This window comes from Salmo salar, chromosome 12 (genome assembly GCF_965601325.2).
Source record: "Salmo salar chromosome 12, fSalSal1, whole genome shotgun sequence".
Lineage (NCBI taxonomy): Eukaryota > Metazoa > Chordata > Actinopteri > Salmoniformes > Salmonidae > Salmo > Salmo salar.
In genome coordinates this window covers 37,458,266-37,482,454 of record NC_138302.1, presented here as the reverse complement: position 1 = coordinate 37,482,454, position 24,189 = coordinate 37,458,266, and the positions used below count along the sequence as shown (strand labels likewise).

General features: G+C 43.0%; 1 protein-coding gene across 3 annotated transcripts in view; it reads left to right on the top strand.

Moving 5' to 3' along the window:
* LOC106564812 (signal-induced proliferation-associated 1-like protein 2) overlaps positions 1–22,328 on the top strand; it is a 120,171-nt gene extending 97,843 nt beyond the window's left edge. The window contains exons 14-23 of one of the 3 annotated variants that reach the window (XM_014131233.3): positions 428–846; positions 4,141–4,365; positions 7,324–7,377; positions 8,451–8,571; positions 9,572–9,812; positions 11,578–11,709; positions 17,267–17,329; positions 19,260–19,380; positions 20,224–20,305; positions 20,873–22,328. In XM_014131233.3, coding sequence (XP_013986708.1) covers positions 428–846; positions 4,141–4,365; positions 7,324–7,377; positions 8,451–8,571; positions 9,572–9,812; positions 11,578–11,709; positions 17,267–17,329; positions 19,260–19,380; positions 20,224–20,305; positions 20,873–21,022 — 1,608 coding nt within the window. In that variant the 3' untranslated portion in view covers positions 21,023–22,328. The remainder of the gene's footprint in view (positions 1–427; positions 847–4,140; positions 4,366–7,323; positions 7,378–8,450; positions 8,572–9,571; positions 9,813–11,577; positions 11,710–17,266; positions 17,330–19,259; positions 19,381–20,223; positions 20,306–20,872) is intronic. The other 2 variants (XM_014131235.3, XM_014131236.3) reach the window with 2 other exon arrangements.
* Positions 22,329–24,189: the final 1,861 nt, after the last annotated feature.

Genomic DNA, 24,189 nt, shown 5'->3' with positions numbered 1-24,189 from the left:
TAGAATGTATTTGTCTCCCTATGCAGAGCGCATTAAAGTTTCATATGCACTGTAAAGGCTGCCAAACATTTCCAGGGTCCCAATTCCATAATTCTCAAGTTTTAAGCGGTTAATATATTCTGAACCGGTGAATAAATCCACAATGTGTTTTTCCGCTTTTATCTGAGATTTGAATGAATTGTGGCGTAAGAATACATAGCTTATGTATCATCGTTTTTTAATGTATACTAGTTGTCGAAATCCTTGTTTCCTCAATTCCTCTCAAAGCTCATTGGAGGTCGGAGGGAGGGGTCTTGGATCCTTTACTCCAATGTGCTTTGAGAGGAACTGAGGAAACAAGGACGGAGGAAGCAAGGATTTGACCGTTAATTTTCAGACACAAATGAATGGCGCTAACCACTAACTATTGCTGTGTTTGATCTCCCAGTCTGGCTCCAGTCACTCCAGCAGCAACACTCTCTCCAGCAATGCCTCCAGTGGCAGCAGCGACGACAAGCGCTTCGGCTCGGGCGACCCCATGGACCCCGATGCCCTGGGCCTCATCTACATCAAGGGTGCGTCCACCGACAGCGGCATCGACACGGCGACTTGCATGCCCCCGCCGCCTCCCCCTCTACCTGGCTGCAGCGGAGGTGGCGTACCGGGGGTCTCGGCCGGCCGACCAGTCCCCCAGGATGCCCGAGGGGAGCAGTGGGTAGTGGAGTACTCCGGAACGGGGGGCTACCACGGAGCGGGGACACCGGAAGAAGGGTTGACGTCACAAGGCTACAGCACCCAGGCCACTTCGGCTGGGCACGTAACGGACGGGAGCCTGGGCGACCTGAGCGAGATTTCCTCCATGTCCAGGTAAGATAAAGTTCCCCTAAGTACAGATCTAGGATCAGCTTCCCCTCCCCTAGTCCATTAGTGGGGAAACCGCAAAACTGACCTATGATCAGCATCTAGGGGTAACTTCACCCTACACCAAGAGGCTGACTGGATCCCTCTTGTCTGACCAGTGCCTGAATTGTGGCCACGGCTCACCGATACAGAGTACCAGCATCTGAAATGTTGTTCTGCTTGATTATCGGATTATATTGTAGAATATTCACTCTAAAATGAACCCTGGTGTACTGTAAAATGGAAATCAGTTCTGGTACCTTTTTCATTCCAGTTCAACCACTCCCAATGACACTTCATAATGTGAGGTCAAACTGCCCCTGTTTTCAATGTCTGTCATTATTGGATGCGAGTTATTTTTGCTCTAGGCATGTACACACATTACACATTGGCATGATGAGTAAGCAGGGACGGACAGGGACAAAAAAAACAGCCCTGGACTTTGACCTAGACTGGCCCACCACAACCAGCCCGCGGATATTCCACTGCCGACGTACACACGTGTACACACACCAGGCCCTAATACCACCACCTGCATCACAGCTACTGTACGCTAATGCAGTACTATAGTGCTACAGAACTCACATACTGTACACTGTTATAAGAGTTCTACAGAACACATCCTGAATTGTCATGGTTGAACAACATCCCATCATCTGAAGCCGAGCGTAAAACAGAGAAGGTATAATAGGTAGAATACTCAGTGAGACAGAGCACTGGCTGGCTTCACTATGTCAAAGTAGTAGACAACACTACTGCAGACAGCACAGTGAACCAGGAAAAAGACACCTGAAGTTTGGGTGTAAAGTGAATGGTAAGTAGGAAAAATATGTCCTTGGCTAACTTACCGGACGAGCAGTTTTCTCAGCAGCTCACCTTACTCTAGCTTAGCACACAAATTCAGTTGTATTCATCGTTTTAGCTAGATTATAAGTACAGCAACGTAGTGGAAACAATAGCTTTATAGTCTGAATGAATCTTCATAAAATTAATAAATAAAAGGCGGCTGTGCTGTGTCAAAGACTGACTTTACAAGCATTTCACTACACCCGCAATAACATTGCTAAATATGTGTATGCGACCAATAAAATGGGATTTGACTAATGACAATAGTAGGGCTTCAAACAAACACAAGTACATAGTAAAAATATGATTAAAATATGAAATATCATATGTTGTAGTTCCTATTCAACTAAAGTTGAGGAATATGGATTGAAATGACTATGGCTGGCATGCACATTCATCAACAAACTGTCTGACTGGCATCATGTTACTGGTATAGTTAGTTAGCCTACTTAGTTTGCCCAATATTGATGTTGTGTTATCCACGTCTCCCTCCCTGCCCTGGATCCCCTTTGCCTACCGCTTCGGCTGCACTGACTTTTTCATGTGCTATGCTCACAATCGTCGGCTATGCTGTCCTCTACTTCTGCTAGAACTCTTTGTCCCGGGGCTGTGGCATCCCCCTTGGCATGGGCTACATGCACGTTGACGTTAGCACTAGCACTAGTAGCAGCACTACTGAATAAGTCGGTTAATTTCCTACATTTGGCTGCATCTGACTCAAGAGACTTTTTTTGTCTCTTAACTTTCCGGCCCCACCTTAGCGTTTTTTTCTTTTTTGTGGTGATGGTGTTACTTTTCCATGTTGATTTTGGAGTTTTACTAAGCGGACTTCTCTTTATAGCTAGCTCAACTTCTCGTGAACGGGAGCCTCTGCTCCCTCTAGTTTTTCTCCATGCTACTTGGTTCACTCTCGCTACGACTCTCTGGTTCATTCGTATACTGTCTGGGCTGTGTTCGTGAAAGGAAATGTTTGGAATGTTGCAGATAGTAATGTAATAAATAGAGCTGACATGATTCCCTGTAGTGTTAGCCATTTTGGTGCTCCAGATGGCTAGTCCACTACTGTAAGGCTAAATAGGTAATTGTTGCAAGGCTGTGCCTGCACAATAAAAATGTTTATTCACATCAGCATCGATAATGACGCAGCTAAAGTAGCCAGCTAACCTACTTAGCCAGCAACTAAGCAAAAACCACCATGTTGTCATCATCACAGAATCTCCCCACCAGATTCCCAACCCATTATTTTTTCACTTCCTCTCCAAGCTTGTGCACAGTAGCCTGGATTCAAGGTTACCTTTCCAACAATTAATGTCCTTCGTTTTTGGGTTAGATCGAATATAACAGAGTTTACAGTTTCCTGCCCTCCATTTTGGGGTCAGACAGGATGAGCCCAAATCTGCAGTTTCCTGCTGGGCCAGGCTGAGGGGTGACACCAGTACCTCAATTTTGGGGTCAGATAGGACTAGATATAGTCTTAATTTTCATGCTGTTTCAGTCGGTGACATTTCAGAGCGGTGACATAACGTTCTCCATTTTAGGTCAGACTGCATGAGCCGAACTGCAGTTTCCTGCCAGACCAGACTAAAAGTAACCTCGTCCTCCAGCTATTGCGCACAGCCTATATAAGCCTGGGATATCAACCACTCTAAGTTGGCCTTAGTCGGAGTGGCCATAGAATTCTATGGAAGTACTCTACTGAGTAAAGTATTTGTCATTTACACGACTGCGAGGCGTGGCTCTGTGCTTATGGTGTGCTAGTGTACAGGGGAGGGTTAGGGGGAAAGTGTTCTGGGAGATGATTGGTTGGTAGATTAAGCCGATTTAAACAAATGCCTGTGCGCTGGGAGTTTCTCCAGGCTCTCTGTATTGGCTAATGAAGGCCGAGTTGGATGTGTTGGTCCACCAGACATGCATCTGGGGCGAAAGTGTCTGGGAACAAGATTATGCTAAAAGGTGATGACCGGTCTGCCATGTTGTGGCAGGCTCACTGTGGCCATGGCATGATCCTGCCTCCCCCGCAGTGGGCACAATGCAGCATTTAATGAGGTGTGACACATTTGCCCTTCGCTGCCAGCGGCACCAGTGCAGTGTCATCATGCTCCAATTCGTATCATCACTATGTTGTCCGCATAGGCAGGGTTGGCATTAATTCTGCTGTAGTAGGCTAGTGGAGTCATAGGAGTTGGGATCAAAACCTGCTCCGAGAACCACACAGTGCCCATCGTGAGGAGAACCACTGATATGGGTAGCAGGGTTTGGGTCAGTTCAATTCAGGAGGGGAATAATCCCTCCTGATTATCCCATGACTTGACTGATATAAAATGGACTGACCCCAAACCGTGGATTTTTGGTAGCCACTCATATTTGACGTAATTGGCCAACTGTGATCACATGTTTCTTTCTCTGTTTTCCTAGTGGCTCACGGCACTCTGGCAGCCCCTCGGAACGTGGTCCTAAGACCTCCACCTCGGTTGACTCTTCCAAAGTCTACATACTCTCCTCCGGCAGCACGGTGACAGGGGTGGGGCTTAATGCTGCCGTCCACGCCCGCCAATCACCAGGCAAAGAGTATCTGATTGGCTGGAAGAAAGCCGAGGATGGCTCTCCAATGGAGGATCCGGGCAGGCCAAAAGACTACAGGTGAGTAAATAAGCAGTGTTTTGTTGAGTTGTATTCTTACTTGGACATAAAACTTGCTCCTGGAGCGCTGTCAATATGTTCTACAGCATCATAATAGTTGCCAGTGCCACACATCCTTTTTCTCCCTCCCACTGACACGTTTTCAGCCTCAACTCTCAGTAAACCGTTGAAATAAAGCCTGTCGTCCTATTTTAATAAAGAAGCCACAAGTAGGTACGCTTGTCAACTTTACTAGTACTTTCCTGCTAACCTTTGGCCAGGTTGAGGGTCTTTCTTGGTTAAGTTAACTGAACTGGAAAGAAAGATGACGTGCTGACAAACTGTCTGCTTTGGTCCCGTTGAAAAGGTTGCAAGTCATACTGCCATATTAACCTACCCATTTTAGACAGGTTCTGTTCAAAGGGGACAGCCATATTAAAAGTAACCACTGATGACCTGATGCTCTGACAGAATCCTCTTGACACATGTCCTATCTTATTAATAAGTAGGAGTTGAAGCAGAGTCCTCGAGTACGGTCTCTCATTTAGCTAGTGTCAAGTGTCCATCGGCTTGTGTGACCTTTTCTGTTCACAAAACAGCCCCCGTAGTGGGCATAGTGCCCCCAAAATAAAAACAACATTTTAGATGGAAGGGACTGCACATAGCTAAAACAAAACAAGTTTGGATTGCTGCATCTACACTACATGACCGAAAGTAGGTGGACACCTGCTCGTCGATCATCTCATTCCAAAATCATGGACATTAATATGGAGTTGGTCCTCCCTTTGCTGCTATAACAGCCTCCACTCTTCTGGGAAGGCTTTCCACTAGATGTTGGAACATTGCTGCAGGGGACTTGCTTCCATTCAGCCACAGAGCATTAGTGAGGTTGGGAACTGATGTTGGGTGATTAGGCCTGACTCGCAGTCGGTGTCGCAATTCATCCCAAAGGTGTTCGATGGGATTGAGGTCAGGGCTCTGTGCAGGCCAGTCAAGTTCTTCCACACCGGTCTTGACAAACCATTTCTTTATGGTCCTCGCTTTGTGCATGGGGGCGTTGTCATGCTGAAACAGGAAAGGGCCTTCCCCAAACTTGCCACAAAGTTGGAAGCACATAATCGCCTAGAATGTCATTGTATGTTGTAGAGTTAACGTTTCCCTTCACTGGAACTACGGAGCCTAGCCCGAACCATGGAAAAACAGCCCCAGACGATTATTCCTCCCCCACCAAACTTTTAACACTATGCATTGGGGCAGGTGCGTTGTCCCAGCTTCCATCAATGTAATTGTCTGCCTCTTTTCAAATCCCCTATATATACAGTACCAGTCAAAAGTTTGGACACACCTACTCATTTCAGGGTTTTTCTTTATTTTGGCTATTTTCTACATTATAGAATGATAGTGAAGACATCAAAACTATGAAATAACACATGGAATCATGTAGTAACCAACAAAGTGTTGAACAAATCAAAATATATTCTACATTTGAGATTCTTCAAAGTAGCCACACTTTGCCTTGATGACAGCTTTGCACACTGTTGGCATTCTCTTAACCAGATTCATGAGGTACTTACCTGGAATGCACTTCAATTAACAGGTGCGCCTTGTTAAAAGTTAATTTGTGGAATTAACTCTAATGAACTTATCCTCTGCAGCAGAGGTGCTTCCTTTCCTGTGGCAGTCCTCATGAGAGCCAGTTTCATCATTGCGCTTGATGGTTTTTGCAACTGCACTTGAAGAAACTTTCAAAGTTCTTGAAATGTTCCGTATTGACAGACCTTCATGTCTTAAAGTAATGATGGACTGTCATTTCTTTTTGCTTTTTTTGAGCTGCTCTTGCCATAATATGGACTTGATCTTTTACCAAATAGGGCCATCTTCTGTATAGTACCCCTATCTTGTCACAACACAACTGATTGTCTCAAACACATTAAGAAGGAAATAAATTCTACGTCCGTTGGACTGCCAGATGGTGAAACGCGAGTCATCACTCCAGAGAACGCATTTCGGCGAGCTTTACACCACTCCAGCCGACGCTTGACATTGCGCATGGTGATCTTAGCCTTGTGTGCGTCTGCTCGGCCCATTTTATGAAGCTCCAGATGAACCGTTCTTGTGCTGACGTTGCTTCCAGAGGCAGTTTGGAGCTCGGTAGTGAGGGTTGCAACCGAGGATAGACAATTTTTTTTTACTTGCTACGCACTTCAGCACTCGGCGGTACCGTTCTGTGAGCTTGTGTGGCTTACCATTTCGCAGCTAAGCCGTTGTTGCTTCTTGACGTTTCCACTTCACAATAACAGCACTTACAATTGACCGAGGCAGTTCTAGCAGTGTCGAAATTTGACAAACTGACTTGTTGGAAAGGTGGCATCTTTTGACGGTTCCAGGTTGAAAGCCACTGAGCTCTTCAGTAAAGCCAATTTACTGACACTGTTTGTCTATGGAGATTGCATGGCTGTGTGCTCAAATTGAATAAACCTGTCAGCAACGGGTGTGGCTGAAATAGCTGAATCCACTAATTTGAAGTGGTATCCACATAGTTTTGTGTATATAGTGTAGGAGTAGCATTCATGGACATTCTTTTGCTGTTATATTATATCATGGCATGACAGGTTTCATTGTAACTGTTATGGTTGGTGGAGGATAACAAGAGTAGAGCAGAATTTTCATCCAGACTTTACATCACATTGGCCTTATTCCAAGGTAACTATGTAATTAGTTTGTACTAGGTATGCAAGAACAAGTAGTTAGTGTACTTACCCCTGTGCAGAAACGTTTAACACAAAAGTAACAGGTTTATTACATAGTCTGCTTTATAAGGCCAATGTTATTTGAGGTATGACTGTATTTTCTTCCTAAGTAGCATAGACATTTTGACAGCTATATACTTGCATATCAGCCATATACAGCTTTTGTTTACATCTCAATGTACATTACCATTATTTCCCTCCTTTTTTCACTTGGGGTTTTCTACATCAGTGGAGTGGAAGGCGTATTGTCTTTCCTACTAAAGACTCTAACACTGAGATCCAGGTACACCAGCTTTACGGAACCCTGCTTGGTTCAATAAACCTCTATGCACGCTTTATTTTACATTCCTCTATTTACATAGTATTTACTAAGAAATGACATTATAAAATTGGGATTATATCATATTTACCTGTTTCTTTGAGATTCAAATCACCATTTGGTTGTGTGGAAGTCTCTTTTAAGTTAAGTGCATAATTTCTTCATAAATATTGGGCAGAGCCCGGTTGAAATGGGGTGGTAAAATAAATCTACCCACTTTGTCACTCGCATGGTGTCTGTACACAACGCAACCTGTGCCTTCCGTGACACCCCACCCCCACTCTGTGTGTTTACCTGGAAACGGCTACTCCCCAAACTAGATGCCCTCCAGTTGAAGAACTGTGATTGACTGGTTCCGAACAGCGTATTGTAAAAGATTACTCCCCCGTGTGTGTGTGTGTGTGTGTGTGTGTGTGTGTGTGTGTGTGTGTGTGGTGTGTGTGTGTGTGTGTTGAGATTCAACCTTCACTAACCCTTTACAGTAGTTCTTGTAGTATCCTTCTTTCTTATGACCATGTTTATTATTTTGTTCTTCCCAAAGAGGTGTGTAATGTACAGCCTGGTCTTACTTCTGTTAGCTTTATGCTTCTATTTTTGGTCTTACTGTTTTTGCTCTTACTGTTCAGTCTCCCACACGTGTCACTGCCCCCTCCTTTACCTCACCTTTTGTGTGCAAATCACAAATTACCCCCTATTCCCCATGTAGTGTACTGCTTTTGACCAGGAATGGGGTGTTATAAACTTATAAGCTCGTCTCTAATGCAACTCTCTTACCTTTGTTTTTGCCCCCATCTACACCCACTCCCTGCCTGTTTCTCATCCCTCTCTCTCATTCTTCCCTCCTTTCTCCACCTCTCTTTCTCTCTACCCCCACTTTCTCTCTACTCTCACTCACTACATTCTCTACCTTACCATCTTCCTTCATTTATGCCTTTTTCTCTCTCTACCCTATTTCACTTTCTTTTCTCTCTTCCGCCTCTTCGTCTCCCCCTCCCTCCCTCTCTCTATTGCATCCCCCATCCTCCCCTGGGGAGCAGGCTACGGGCCATGCTGGGTGCAGACGGCCAGCTCCAGCAGGTCCAGCCCAGCCTGACCAGAGAGGCCTTCCTGAAGATGATGCTGCCCGACAGTCCCCCCGAGGAGGGGGGTCGTGGCAAGGTGAGCCAATGCTCCCTCTAGTTTTTGTCCACACTAATTGGTTCCCTATCTCTCCAACTCTCTGGTTCCTTCGTATACTGTCTGGGCTGTGTTCAGTGAAAGGAAATGTTTGGAATGTTGCCGATAGACATGTAATGCATAGAGCTGACATGATTCTCTAGTGTAGTGTTCCCCGTTTCCTCCTCTGACAATGAGTGTCTTGCTTTAATTTCCTTCCCTCCTTCAGTCGGCTCCTTCCTCCGCTTGACATAATCCATTCGGATTGCTTGTGATATTAAAAATCAAGGCTGGCACCGTTTTCAAATGAACTGAAATTAAAACCAAGGGTGGTTATAAGGCGCCAGACTCACGCTAACCTTTTCCTAGCACAGATTCCCTCCGCTTATCGAAAGGTTAATTTAGACGTCTCCCGTTCATTGCCACCAGCCATGGCGACTAGCGTCGGGGGAAAAAGCCCACCACTTGATGCAAGGCTCTTGGGTAATTAGAAGAAGAAGAAAATGTGGCCAGGAAACAAGGGTGGAGGTGGAATGGGAAGGGGAAGGGGTTGATACAAATGGATTTGATCTGGGAGCTAGCAAGCTGCAGACCTCTCTTCTTCAGACCTCTTTGTTCACTGATTGAAAAATACATCACAGGAACAAAAGAAAATGGCTGCCAGCAACATAAGTCAATAGTCTTGACATATCCTCCTGTAATAGATGGAAGATTTGTCTATCATTATCTGAAGCCCTGCATTGATACCAACTACTATGCACAGGGAAGCTATTGTCAGATAATTGAGGGGAAATTATTGGCTCTCATTTTTGGCACTGTGGTACACCGAAGTTACTGTTTTGCCAATTTTGTGGAAGATTCAAGCTGTTTTTTTCCTAGTTTAGCACATACCAGTTGGCGCTTTAATCACTCCTTCCATTGTGCAGCCCTCCGAGATGTAAAATGTCAATGAATATTCTGTCACCCTTTTTCCCTCCCTCATTTTCTCTATCTCTTCCCGCAGAGTCTGACTGGTCCTGGCGGCCTGCCCATGTCCCCGCGGAGGTCCCTGTACCGGACCCTGTCGGACGAGAGCCTGTGCAGCAGCCACAGGAAAACCCTGTCCCTGGTCAGCTCCCGGAGCTCTCTACTGGACCAGGCCCTGCCCAACGATATCCTGTTCAGCACCGCCGCTGGGCCCTACCACAGCACCCTGCCACCTCGCATGAACCTCGGCCACAGCCATGGGGCGCCGCTACACAAGAGTGAGTGAGACTACGCCACCTAGCTGGCTAGATAGCTAGGTCTTGTCGGTTGTGAGCATAGAATTCAATAGAACAGATAGATACTAGATACTTTAATGTATCTCTATGGTTGAGAGGGAATAGGGTTGGTCAACCTTTCCCCTGGAGAGCTACAGAATGTATACGCTTTTGTTCCAGTCCTGCTCTAACCCACCAGATTCAACAAATACCGTTTTTACCTTAGAATCAGTGTTAAAGTACCAAAGTCTGCTTTACATTTATTATATATTAGTGAAACCTTGGAGTACATTTCATTGATTCGGACGTTCAATTAGGAATGGAACACGTGTTACGAAATCATTCATGTATCTGCCAAAGATGGAATGCTCCTGAGGTGTAGAAACAAGGCAAATGGTGCTGAGTGGAAAGCTGCGTTCACCTACTCCTGAAAAGTACTTAAAGGCCCACTCTGTGATATTTACAGCCACTTTTATATTTCTCCAGCCCCATTCCTCAGCTTTATAGTGAACAAAGTGGCGGGGCAGCCATTTTGATTTTCAAATTAAGGAGTGGGCCATAGAAATAAAAAATATCTAACTGTGAGCTCATTGTGGTCAATTAAATGCAAACGCCCTTGCCAATCTGAAGCTGAACTTTACGAGACCTATCGTAAAAGCTACAGCGTATGCCACTTTCAATTTCCCATCTGTCTTGTATTAGGTGAGAATTCATAGGTGTTAAATTGATGCAAACCGATTTTAAAAAGCTTAGTCTTTTTTTTTTTAAACACAGTAAGATATTGGATATTTTCCACTGGGAAAAACATCCCAGTGTGTGCTCATTGAGTAGGCACGACATTAACCCTTTCACTGTCGGTCCTCCTTGCGTTCTTTGTTGTATTTCACAATGAGAAAAAGGGGCTGCTAATCCAGTCCTTATGAAAGGAATACCCCTCCCCCACAATTGAGGGTGGAGGTGTGTGTAAATATGTGGTTGCTGTGTCTTATTTAACTCTGTGGGGGGGGGGGCTCAGAAACCAAAATTAAGGATCATAAATCTCCAGCTGTGTGCGAGATTAAGTTACCCATGTGTGCGTATGTGTGTTTTTATGCACACATTTGTGTGCCTAGGTTTGTGTGAATCTGTACGCCAAAGCTGACCCCTGTGGGCGTCCCCTAGATGCAGGTTAATTGTCTGTCTGGCGGGGGGAAGCTCCCCCTTCGTCTCCGTCCTCTAATCAGCTTTCAACAGCAGACTGTGACATTGGGTTAAAAAAAAAGTAACCGTGTTCTTGGCAGTTTTCCAAGCAGGACTGCAATTGTTTAGCATTTTTTTTCACATTTTGGGAGGGGGGGGAGACTCGCAAATTGAACAGGGTGAATTGTATTTGCTTAAGGGGAGTCGCAGATGCCTCTGAAAAATGTGTGTTAAGGTGAGAGATGTTTGTGTTACGCTTTGGTGGAAAGTGCCCATCTTTCATTCGTTTAGAGTATCATCTTATTTAAACTGTATATTTGAAATGTATGTTTTTACTGACTTTGAAACCTAAAACCCCTGAAATTACTTTGTTAAAGGAGCAGGTGTTCCAAGTGGAGAATGGATGAGCACTGATGTCTCATTATCGGAAGACAGGAGAGGGAGGGAGGGAGGGAGGGAGGGAGGGAGGGAGAAAGAAAAAAAAAAAGGAAGGAGGGAAGAGGGAGGGAGGGAGCACCAACTGTTCCCTTCACCCAAATCGGTGAGGCTGTTGCTCACTTATCTAAACCGAATTGTCTCATCTCTACAGATGAGCTGTGGTTCTCTGACAGCTCCCTGGCCGACCGCTGCAAAATGGCCGATGGTAGTCTAATGCCCCTCCCGGAAGCAGTGTCTGGCCTGGATTGGTCCCATCTTGTTGATGCCGCAAGGGCTTTTGAAGGTAATATAACGTCTAGATTCATCATACTCCCGCATGGCATTAAACAAAACTGTGTACTTATTCATTGTTTGACCTTTTGATGCTCCCAAAAGCTTACCCAACTAACAATTAACATTGCCTACAACAGTATGGAATGTTTTTGTCAGGTACCCATTTGGTTGTGATGTGAAAGGGAATCTTCAGAAGGGGAATCTTCACATTTGTTGGACCATTTTCATTCAAGCGAGATACGTTTGAACAATGTTGAAAGGAAAACGTTATCAGTGTTGTAACCCAACCTTCACGGAACATCCCTATGGACGGACTTTCTTAAAGCACTTAAAACCTGGACCAACAAAGGCTATGGGGATGTTATCTCCATACCTACCAGAAACATTGTTCCCTAACCTACCAGAAATGCTCTGGGAACACAGAAATGTTAGCTAGGTGTAAGTGGTACATGATTAACATTTTCTGCTACCAAGGTGTCGTGCTGTCAAATCTTTTGTCCCCAGTTTTCATCAGGCTTTCAGCGCGTTAACTGTTATCCTTTTGTTCACTCAATAGGACAATTCCTGGCCTTTATTCAGTGTCTAAATTGTACTCAATGTTTTTTTACCGCTCTGGTCAATTTAGGTATCTAATTTGGCGTGAAAGACCATTATAAAAAATATAGATATTTTCTCATAATGTTCAGATGTGATTTCATTGTCCGTCGTCCAATTAAAGTGACTGGACATTCATTCAAATTGATCCCCAATATCATCTTGACCCAGTCAAAATCTTCAGTCTCTCCCATTGTCTGTGTCTGCCTTGAACTCAGTCTGTCTACCGCGAGGTGCTAATTAGCAGGAAGTGGAAGGAGAGCGAGAGTATTTGGGGACTTGAGAAACTAAGCATTATCACAATGGAGCGCACAGCAAGGAACCATTTTGCCAAATTACTCAAACCCACTTTGCGCTGTAATTGCACCCTTTACTTGCACACTTTCTCTGGCAATTATAGCTTCGCTACCTCGGTCAACTGTGTTCAGGGGTAGCTGGGGGGTGTTTTTCTGGTAACCTGGAATGACTTGGTTTTAAATGTAACCTTTATTTAACTAGGCAAGTCAGTTAAGAACAAATTCTTATTTACAATGACGGCCTAAGAACAGTGGGTTAACTGCCTTGTCCAGGGGGAGAACGACAGATTTTTACCTTGTCAGCTAGCAACCTTTTGGTTACTGGCCTAATGCTCTAACCACTAGGCTACTTGCCGCCCGCTAGACTACCTGAGCTACAGAGTGATGTACTCCCGATTTTGTATTTATTATAATTATTTAAAAAATTCTTCCTTCATGACCAACTGATGTTTATAGACTGGATAGGTTGGAACTGGTGACCACATTTCTTTCACCCTGAGCAACGAGGGGTGGGGCCGGGGACTCCATTGACTAGCATTGGGCTGCACAGCAGCCTTCGATTTGCATAGAAGTCAACAACAGAGAAAAGAGGGGGAACTAATTTGCTCGGAGAGTCGTTGGAGTGCTGACCCTGGCATTATTAGCCCAGGCTTGTTGTGTCATTTAGTTGGCTTGTTTAGTTTCGTGGTGCTCGCTGTGTGTTCTCAAGGCAGTGTTGCTAAGCACGCAGAAACTCTAGCATGCTAGCCCTCATTAGCATGCCCAGGGCAAAGGGCGTGGTTTGCATTAGTAGCAACTAGCGAGCATTATTTCTGTTTCCGTAGACCCACGCATACTAGAACAGGACAAATGGTTCACATTCACAGTCAAGAGTGCAGCGAAACAGACACGACATAGACATTCCTTTCTCCTTACGTTGCTCATTCTTCAGTTGTGATTCATATTTATCAATGATAACTTAACCTCAAGATTTATCTAAGACCGTTTCTTTTCCATATTGAACATTACAGAAAGAATGCCATGGGATGTTTTTCTTGTTTCCAACTCGATATAGGCTAGTCTTTTTACTGAAGGAAAATGAATACCTGACTCTGTTATACATCTCCCTCTTCTTTACTTTCTCCCTTGCCCTCTTTTGTATTCTTTATTTTCCACTATGGTAATCACTTCACCTGTGATTCACTTCAATCAGCGTTAAGCCAATGTTGAGACTGTCAATTAAAACAGAGAGTGATTGTTAAAAGGGAGAAAGAGTGATGTGTAATTATGGGTGAGATTTTCACAGCTTCAGTCTCTCGCTTGGCTCTCCGAAGCAACTTCAGTGAGACACTTATCTTTAGTGAGAACCACTTTCATCTCTCTTCCCTCTCTCGCTCTTACCTCTCACTCGCACTTCCCTTTTTCTCTCTCCCCTCTTCTCACTCCTTAGCGGGAACAATCTTAGAGAGAACAGCTCCCATCCCTTTCCCCTTCTCCCTCCTTTCTGTCCTCAAATACTACATCCGTGTCACCTCTCAACACCTTCCAACTATTGAGAAGACAGGCGCAAGTGGGGGATGGTTGGTGCTGCCCTTTTGCTAGAAACTTAACCTCAATTTCCTCACTAAGACCCTCGGCTTTCTAAATTGATATGTGATGCCGACTCGGACATCTGCTAGGCTATTCTGACTTCTCACAAGCTTAGTCTGTTTTTTTCTTGTTTTCTTCGTTATCCAGAATTGTCCTATGCTCTTTATCTGGAAGGTAACAATAGTGTGCTGTGCCGTGTCTGTTACTAAGAAAGGCTACTGGCTTCCAGTGTTTCTCAACTCGGCAACCCATCGGACTGCAATTTGTTCTAGCCCAGTGCTAACGCACTTGATTCAACTAACCACGGGCTGTTTGAGTTGTTGACTAGTTGAATCAATTGTGTTAGTGTTGCACTAGAACACAAATGTGCAGTCATGTGGGTCTTTACAGCTGGAGTTGAGAATAACAGGCTTACAGTGCCTTCGGAAAGTATTCAGACCCCTTGACTTTTTCCACATTTTGTTACGTTACAGCCTTATTCTAAAAATGATTACATTGTTTTTTCCCCCTCATCAATCTACACACAATACCACATAATGACAAAGAAAAAACAGGTTTTTAGAAAACATTTCACGTTTATACAAAAATAAATAAAACTGAAATAGGACATTTACATAAGTATTCAGTCCCTTTACTCAGTACTTTGTTGAAGCACCTTTGGCAGCAATTGCACAATCGAGTCTTCTTGGGTATGGCGCTACAAGCTTGTCACACCTGTATTTGGGGAGTTTCTCACATTTTTCACTGCAGATCCTCTCAAGCTATGTCAGGTTGGATGGGGAGCGTTGCTGCTCAGTTATTTTCAGGTCTCCAGAGATGTTCGATCGAGTTCAAGTCCGGGCTCTGGCTGGACCACTCAAGGACATGCAGAGACTTGTCCCAAAACGGCTACTGTGTTGTCTTGGCTGTGTGCTTAGGGTCGTTTTCCTGTTGGAATGGGAACCTTTGCCCCAGTCTAAGGTCCTGCGCGCTCTGGAGCAAGTTTTCATCAAGCATCTCTCTGTACTTTGCTCCGTTCATCTTTGCCTCGATCCTGACTAACTCCCAGGCCCTGACGCTGAAAAACATTGCCACAGCATGATGCAGCCACCACCATGCTTCACCGTAGGGATGGTGCCAGGTTTCCTCCAGATGTGACGCTAGGCATTCAGGCCAAAGAGTTCAATGGTTTCATCAGACCAGAGAATCTGAGAGTCCTTTAGGTGCCTTTTGGCAAACTCCAAGCTGGCTGTCATGTCCCTTTTACTGAGGAGTGGATTCTGTCTGGCCACTCTACCATAAAGGCCTGGTTGGTGGAGTGCTGCTAAGATGGTTGTCCTTCTGGAAGGTTCTCCCATCTCCACAAAGGAACTCTGGAGCTCTGTCAGAGTGACATTTTTACATTTATATTCATTTTAGTCATTTAGCAGATGCTCTTATCCAGAGCGACTTACAGTAGTGAATGCATACATTTCATACATTTCATTTCATGTATTATTATTATTATTTTTTTTTTTTTTTTTTGTACTGGCCCCCCATGGGAATCGAACCCACAACCCTGGCGTTGCACACACCATGCTGGCGTTGCAAACACCATGCTCTACCAACTGAGCCACAGGGAAGATGATGTGACCATCGGGTTCTTGGTCACATCCCTGACCCAGGCTCTTCTCCCCAGATTGCTCAGTTTGGCCGGGTGGCCAGCTCTAGGATTAGTCTTGGTGGTTCCAAACTTCTTCCATTTTAATAATGATGGAGGCCAGTGTGTTCTTGGGGATCTTCAATGCTGCAGAAATGTTTTGGTACCCTTCCCCAGATCTGTGCCTCGACACAATCCTGTCTCGGAGCTCTACGGACAATTCTTTTGATCTAATGACTTGGTTCTTGCTCTAACATGCACTGTCAACTGTGGGACCTTATATAGAAAGGTGTGTGCCTTTCCAAATCATGTCCAATTAATTGAATTTACCACAGGTGGACTTCAATATAGCCTAGTGGTTAGAGCGTTGGGCCAGTAACCGAAAGGTTGCAGGATCGAATCCACGAGCTGACAAGGTAAAAATCTGTCGTCCTGCCCCTGAGCAAGGCAGTTAACCCACTGTTCCCTGGGTGCCGAAGACGTGGATGTCGATTAAGGCAGCCCCCTCCCACACCTCTCTGATTCAGAGGGGTTGGGTTAAATGCAGAAGACACACTTCAGTTGAAGGCATTCAGTTGTACAACTGACTAGGTATCCCCCTTTCCCAATCAAGTTGTAGAAACATCTCAAGGATGATCAATGGAAACAGGGTCCACCTGAGCTATGAGACTCGAAATTGAGCAAAGAGTCTAAATACTTGTGCAAATAATTTTTTATAAATTTGTAAAAATGTAAAAACCTGTTTTCACTTCGTCGTTATAGGGTATTGTGTGTAGATTGCTGAGGATTTTTTAAATCCATTTTAGAATAAGGCTGTAATGTAACAAAATGTGGAAAAAGTCAAGGGGTCTGAATACATTCCAAAGGCACTGTATATTATACTGTGAGTGGGGCCTTAACTGTGTGAAGTCCAGTTTGCTCTCATATTTAACCCGCCGCCTGCACGTGCGACCCTCTTCACCCACCGAGAGAGTGGATCCAATTGTTATATACAGTGCCGTGAAAAAGTATTTGCCCCCTTTCTGATTTCCCTATTTTTGCATATTGTTGATACCGAATGTTATCACATCTTAAACCTTTATTTAATATTAGGTTTTGTTGAAGATCTGATAACGTTCTGTAAGAAAAAATATGCAAAAAATAGCGAAAATTAGATAGTGGGGAAAATACTTTTTGCACAGCATTGTCACTCAAAAATGATTGCTTTTAGAATAGACCCTGGCAAAGGTTTAGGGATGGGGGAGCTAACCATAGCACCTCAACAGGATCCATTCTGCTCTACATCGCTTCCTATTAATCATGCTCTCCACCTCCATGGTTGCAAGAATGGACTGCTTAAAAGGGCTTCACCAGAATATGCCTTTCCTTAGAACATTGCTTTTGGAACATTTAAGCACTACTGTAGCTTACTTGCACTGAAAGTGGACTAAACACCGTGTGGGTAGCTGAACTGTATCTGAGGGATGTGCTGTCTCCTCTCGTGTTTTCAGGTCTGGAGCTCGACAAGGATGCCAGTCGTCTGTGTGATAAAGACAGTCAGAAAGACTCACTAGGTGACATGACATTTTGCTCAACACAGCTCTACTCTTTTTTTTTAAATAAATGTTTCCCTCTTCACTGGAATTACTTGACTTTTACTACTACTCTAGTTACTCTAGCTTCTTTCACCTTTACTGCCATTGGTGCTTTTGCTATTACCTCTATAACTCCTACACTTTTATTTAGTATGAAACCAAATCCAATTAGGGTTTCTACTAGCATTTCTGTCAATACTACCAGAGCTACTACTACAACAGCTAATGCTTCTGTCACACTACAGCAGCTACTACTACCACTACCATTGTACTTCTACCACTACCTTCTACTACTAGCTGCCTAGTACCTCTGCCTAGTGTTACCTCAACCCCTTCTTCTATTGTGATGTTTTCTCCTGCTTACTTTTGTTCCAGCCTAGCACTAAAACGCCTGATTAAACTGCTGTCCTCTTCTAATATGACATTTCTAAGCAGTTAAGAACATTCTTAAAGTCGAGATGTGTGTCATGGTATTTCAAGATGCACTATGCAGAAATCGCTCCGCCATTGCCTGGTTGCTAAAATTCTAATAGTTTGCCTAATTTCAGTTTGAGACAAAACAAGCAAGTATATAGTGTAGAGAATCATTGTACCATCTAAACTGCTGTGAAATGTATTTTCCATAACTGAAAATATTGTACACTGAACAAAAATGTAAAGTGTTGGTCCCATGTTTCATGAGCTGAAATAAAACATCCCAGAAATGTTCCATATGCACAAAAGTTTATTTCTCTCAAATTGTGTGCTAAAATTTGTTGACATCCCTTTTAGTGAGCATTTCTCCTTTGCCGAGATAATCCATCCACCTGATAGGTGTGGCATATCAAGAAGCTGATTATACGGCATGAATATTACACAAGTGCACCTTGTGCTGGGGTCAATAAAATGCCACTCTAAAATGACACAAGTTTTGAGGGAGCATGCAATTGGCATGCAGACTTCAGGAATGTACACCAGAGCTGTTGCCAGAGAATAGAATGTTCATTTCTGTACCATAAGCCGCATCCAATGTCGTTTTAGAGAATTTGGCAGTACGTCCAACCAGCCTCACCATTTGTATGGCGTCGTGTGGGCGAGCGGTTTACTGATATCAACGTTGTGAACAGAGTGCCCAATGGTGGTAGTGGGGCTATGGTATGGGCAGGCATAAGCTATGGACAACCAACACAATTGGCAATTTGAATGCACTGAGATACTGTGACAAGATCCTGAGGCCCATTGTCATACCATTCATCCGCCACCATCACCTCATGTTTCACAATGATAATGCACAGTCCCATGTCGCAAGGATCTGTACACAATTCCTGGAAGCTGAAAATGTCCCAGTTCTTTCATGGCCTGCATACTCACCAGACATGTTTGGGATGCTCTGGATCGGCGTGTATGAACGCATGTTCTAGTTCCCGACAATATCCAGCAACTTCGCACAGCTATTGAAGAAGAGTGGGACAACATTCCACAGGCCACAATCAATAGCCTGATCAACTCTATGCGAAGGAAATGTGTCGAAACTGCATGAGACAAATGCTGGTCACACCAGATACTGACTGGTTTTCTGATCCACGCACCTGCCTTTTTTTTTAAGGTGTCTGTGACCAACAGAAGCATATCTGTATTCCCAGTGATGTGAAATCCATAGATTACGACCTAATTATTATTTTTTCAATGGATTGATTTCCTTGTATGAAATGTAACTCAGTAAAGTCTTTTTGAAATTGTTGCATGTTGCTTTTTATATTTGTATTCAGTGTATTTTCAGCTGTTTGAAGCTGGTGTACAAAAACTAAGTAAAAGTCGCAAAACAAAACTCAAGAATGGGAAGCATAGAAATAGAGCACATAGAACAGATCTACCGCCCAAAAGTTACATATTGCAGCTTTAATAGTATTGTTTGTGTGTGTTTCTTTAGCAGCGGACCAGGGTTCACTCTGCTCCATGTTGGACGTGGAGCAGGCCCAGCAAGCCATGGAGCTCTCCCATGAGCTGAGTCGGAGGGTGGCTGCGTCGGAGGCCGCCGCTCTGAAGGCAGGGTAGGTGTACTGCGCCTTTGGGTGGGGCAGGCAGTTAAAGGAGCTTGACTTAGCAGAGAAGGGGATTTAGTTATTGAAGGTCTTACATATACGTATGTTTAACACTACTTACTGACTGAATGCACTGACAAAAGCATGAATGCCGAAACATTGTTCATCCTCTAAAGGTGTGTGTGTGTGTGTGCTTTTTTTTCTCACTCTGAGGTTGGTGTAATACGGTGAAATTGTGAACATTATGATAATGCCCTTCTAGTGTAAGAGCTTTTTGAAAAGGCTGCCTAAAATTTCAGCCTGTTTTGGTGGGATGGAGTTTTGGTAAATTAGTTAATAGACCGATAAGAAAGAGTTCCAAACCTCTCTGCCCACTCAGACCTCTCATAGACAGTCCTAGCAGTCTTTGCTTAAAAAAATTGCTCTTTGCTAAGAAGCTATTTTTGTTTCTTTTTGACCATTTTAATTGAAAACAATCACAGTAAGGTGCTAAATTGTTAACCAGAAATGATTTGATATTGAGATAAAAACGGCTTCATTGGACCTTTTTAAGATGAACTAATAACTACACCAATTTTCATAAATTACCTTCACTCTGATTTTGATTGTGGACCCGCAACACTGTTCACTTAAATATGTTTTAAGTCCGTGACCTGGTCACACCTGAAGTTTGCAAGTAAACAATGCCGGTGTTTATCAGTTGTTAAGCTTCGCTTCATAGAGTGGTCTGATTTTGATGCTGTATAAAAGCATATACCATCGAAGACAGACATGACAAAGAGCTCAATTTCTATAAGACTGCTCTTTAGACTTGCAAAACTTAAAGAAGCCTGTCTCTCTATCTCTATATAGGGATGGCTCTCCTGCTCTGCTCACGGGCAAAGTCCTCCAACTGGAAGAGATCCTCAGACAGCTTCAGTTCGACCTCAGAAAGGTAAAGTCAACTCGCTATCGTGTCCAGTGACCCACTTAGCATATATAACAATAATAACATGGTCATTTTAGCAGATTAATTTATCCGAAGTGATGTGCAGCTAACACATGAATCAGTATACTACTATGATGTACTAGAATGGTCTATACAATTTAGCTGTTCTAAAATGTACGCTTCTCTGTTGGTGTATTTTGTAAATCATACAACCACAGCAGGCAAAACCGGTTGTCATGGTGAGGTTGTATATTGATTGTAAAAGGACGTTTTGTCTGTCTTTTCAGCAACCAGAAAAATATGTCTTTATCGGACCAGATAAACAACCAGAATATGATTGCTTTCCCCATGATGTGTTGACGTCGTCATATAATATTCATCTTTACCTGGTTGTAACAGAGACCAGTTGTTTGTAATCTGGTTATACGTCTTCTCATTCAGATCAGTGTACAACCAGACAATTATGTCATAATGAAGATAAATGTTGTCCTCTGTGCCAAATGGTGATCATATGTAAAGCCAATGCCGTCATGCCAGGTTGCGTAATAACCTGTATGTGTTCCATCACCACAGGAGCAAGAGGACAAGGCCATGTTGCAGGAGCAGGTCCAGCACTTGCGTCAGGACAACATGCGTCTGCACGAGGAGAGCCAAACTGCAGCCGCCCAGCTCAGGAGGTTCAGTGAATGGTTCCTACACTCGGTCGACAACAAGAAGCCCTGAGAGAAAAAAAGAAAGAAAAAAACACTGACACGTACACACACTGCAACATGGCCGTTAACTCCACATTACCTGAGCCAGTGGCATGTCAAGAGGGACGATGTCTGCAGTGATTCAAAGTGAATAGCCATCGCATGAGAACGAGAAGTTGCGATTTAGCGTGCTAATGGTAGTAGCGTTGTTTTGAAATCAAAACAACAACATGAATTAGTGTAAATATACCAAGGGGCCGGGGGGAGGGTAAAGGAATACATTTATAGAAGGTTTAGATAAAGGGGAGGAAGGGAAGAATGTAGCAGACCTCATGTTTTTGGCTATTTGCTTATAGGAAGGAACATGTGAATTTAAAACAAATGAATGTAACTTATGTGAAATCTATATTCTTTTGCCGAATAAGGCAAATGTAAAACGTATCAGTTCCCTCAGTAAACAACAATGAAAAGAAGTTCACCCAAATAAAATGACTCAACTTTACCTTGACTTTTAATGTATTATAAAACAAACAGGAAATTACTAAGGTGTTACAAGGTTCTTGTATAAAAAAAGCTAATCTTTAGTAAGTTTTGTAAAGTACTCCACTGTTTTGAACAAAAAAAATAGAAATTGTCCTAGCAATAAATATGGTGATAGTCACAAAACTGTTATTAATGGTTAGCACTGATTGTGGTGTTGTTGAGATTGCGGTTGTATTGGATTTCTTGGAAGTGTTTATTTTGCAGGAACAAAAACGTGCCTGACTTTAACCAGTAGTGTATGGATACTGTAGTCTTTTCTGTTGTTGTAGTCCCTCGTCCTTTTCCAACCCCACGCCTTGTCCACTACTCTCACTAATGATGTCTACCATGATATTATTACCTTTTTATTTTTGCCACAGAGAAAAGTATTCTTATGCAGTTGACCCCGAACACTTGCGGGTACACAAGGTACCGCCAAGTGTATGAATGATGTATTTTCAATGCCAAAATGTGTTTGATGGTCTTTGTACAGTACTTCAGAGAAAGTGTCTTGTATTTAACACTCTTATTTAAATTTACCCTCCAAATTGTTTATTTTAATATTGAGTATTTTGTTCCTTTCTGCACTAAAAAAGATTAATGGCTCCTTATTGGTAATATCTGTATAGTTGGCAAGAGATAAGATATAAATACTATATACATATAAAGGGTTATTTCTGGGAAGTCCAACGTTTGGATGCTGCTAGAATACAGCCTGTTGTTTTGTATGCCTTTCTTTCTTTGTAAGGTGTTTTGTTAAAGATGGGACAAAAGGTTTGCTTTTTTAATAAATGTAGGATGTTGGAAAAACAAAATGGACTCAACAGTGTCATTTAATTCCAGCGACAATGTTTGTGAGTATTAAGGTATTTTTTTTGTAAAGTTCGGTGCTGTTTTGCGGACAGAAAATGTCTTAGAGACAGCCTATAGTATGTCCCTGATGAACTGGTTAGTTGACATTATTGACAAAAATCGACTATAATCAGTGCCACAGTGTTTGATAAGTGCCATGCAGTCATTTGGAGTATTGAATTATGGGTAACACTTGTACAGGGATCACATATTAGGCACAATTGGGAATCTGCATAGTAGCAGATGTGCCTTTTTTATAGGTCAGGCCATTATTCAAAACGGCTCTCTAAAGGATCTAGCAAAAGTGATGCCTGGCTGGCTGGAAGCAGGTGTTCTGGAGTGTAGCACACTGTCATCATATCTTATTAGACCCAGATGGGCCACCAGTGTCCACAAGCATCACCCATATGAACCTTTTGAATTATTCATGGTTTGGAAGAAATATCATTCTATTCCTTTCGAAATAGAATTTTCAGATCTGGATCCTGGAGCCATGTGGAACTAATAAAGAAATAGAAATGTGTGTGTGTGTATATATATATATATATATATATATATATATATATATATATATATATATATATATACACACACACACACTACTGTTCAAAAGTTTGGGGTCACTTAGAAATGTCCTTGTTTTTGAAAGTAAAACACTTTTTTGTCCATTATTAAAATAACATCTCATTGATCAGAAATACAGTGTAGACATTGTTAATGTTGTAAATTACTATTGTAGCTGGAAACGGCAGATTTTTAATGGAATATCTACATAGGCGTACAGAGGCCCATTATCAGCAACCATCACTCCTGTGCACGTTGTGTGGTTTTCTAATGATCAATTAGCCTTTTAAAATGATGTACTTGGATTAGCTAACACAATGTGCCATTGGAACACAGGAGTGATGGTTGCAGATAATGGGCCTCTATACGCCTATGTAGATATTCCATTTAAAAAAATCAGCCGTTTCCAGCTACAATAGTCAATTACAACATTAACGATGTCTACACTGTATTTCTGATCAATTTGATATTTTAATGGACAAAAAAAAATGTTTTTCTTTCAAAAACAAGGACATTTCTAAGTGACCCCAAACCTTTGAATGGTAGTGTATATTTGCCCCAAAATGATGGTACTGTAAAGTATTTGGCTCAGAGGTATCTTGTACCGGAGTAGGCTACTAGCTCATATGGCAAGGTGGCACAAGTGAAATTTTGCTCCGAGTGCAAATATCTGTCAACCTTTCCTCTTGTACTGTAGAATTCACACAATATTAATCTCACTATAATTGTTTTTATTCCTTTTCGGTTAGACTTCACATATTGGAAAGTTTTGTGTGTTGAGAAATCCGAGCATAGAATTTTCCTAAAACCCCACACAACCAAACTAGTAAACCAGTCTCTTATGAAAACCTCAAATACATTTTGAAAACAAGTACTAGATTTGGTCGACAGCAGTTTAACTCTCATGTCCAACTAAGAAGGCAACATACTCTCATTGTGTCCAACAGATGAGCCATTATGTATGTCAGATGGAGAACATTCCCATCCCTTAGGGACAATAGCCTGTGGTTTGGTGGGAAAGTCTGTACAGTTGTCAGCCCAGCCTGACTACAACAGTAGGCCTATGTCCCAGATGGCTCTCCTGCAGCCTCCAGCCACCCAATTTAGGTCCCATTACCTCACCTCTCTCCATATGGTTTGACCGCAGATGTAAAAAGTGCAGATGTAAAAACCGAGAGACACACACCCACTCGCACATGCAATTGGGAGCAGGCATGCACGTCATTGAGGTCCAGGAGGAGTAGCAAGGTTTGGTTGGAG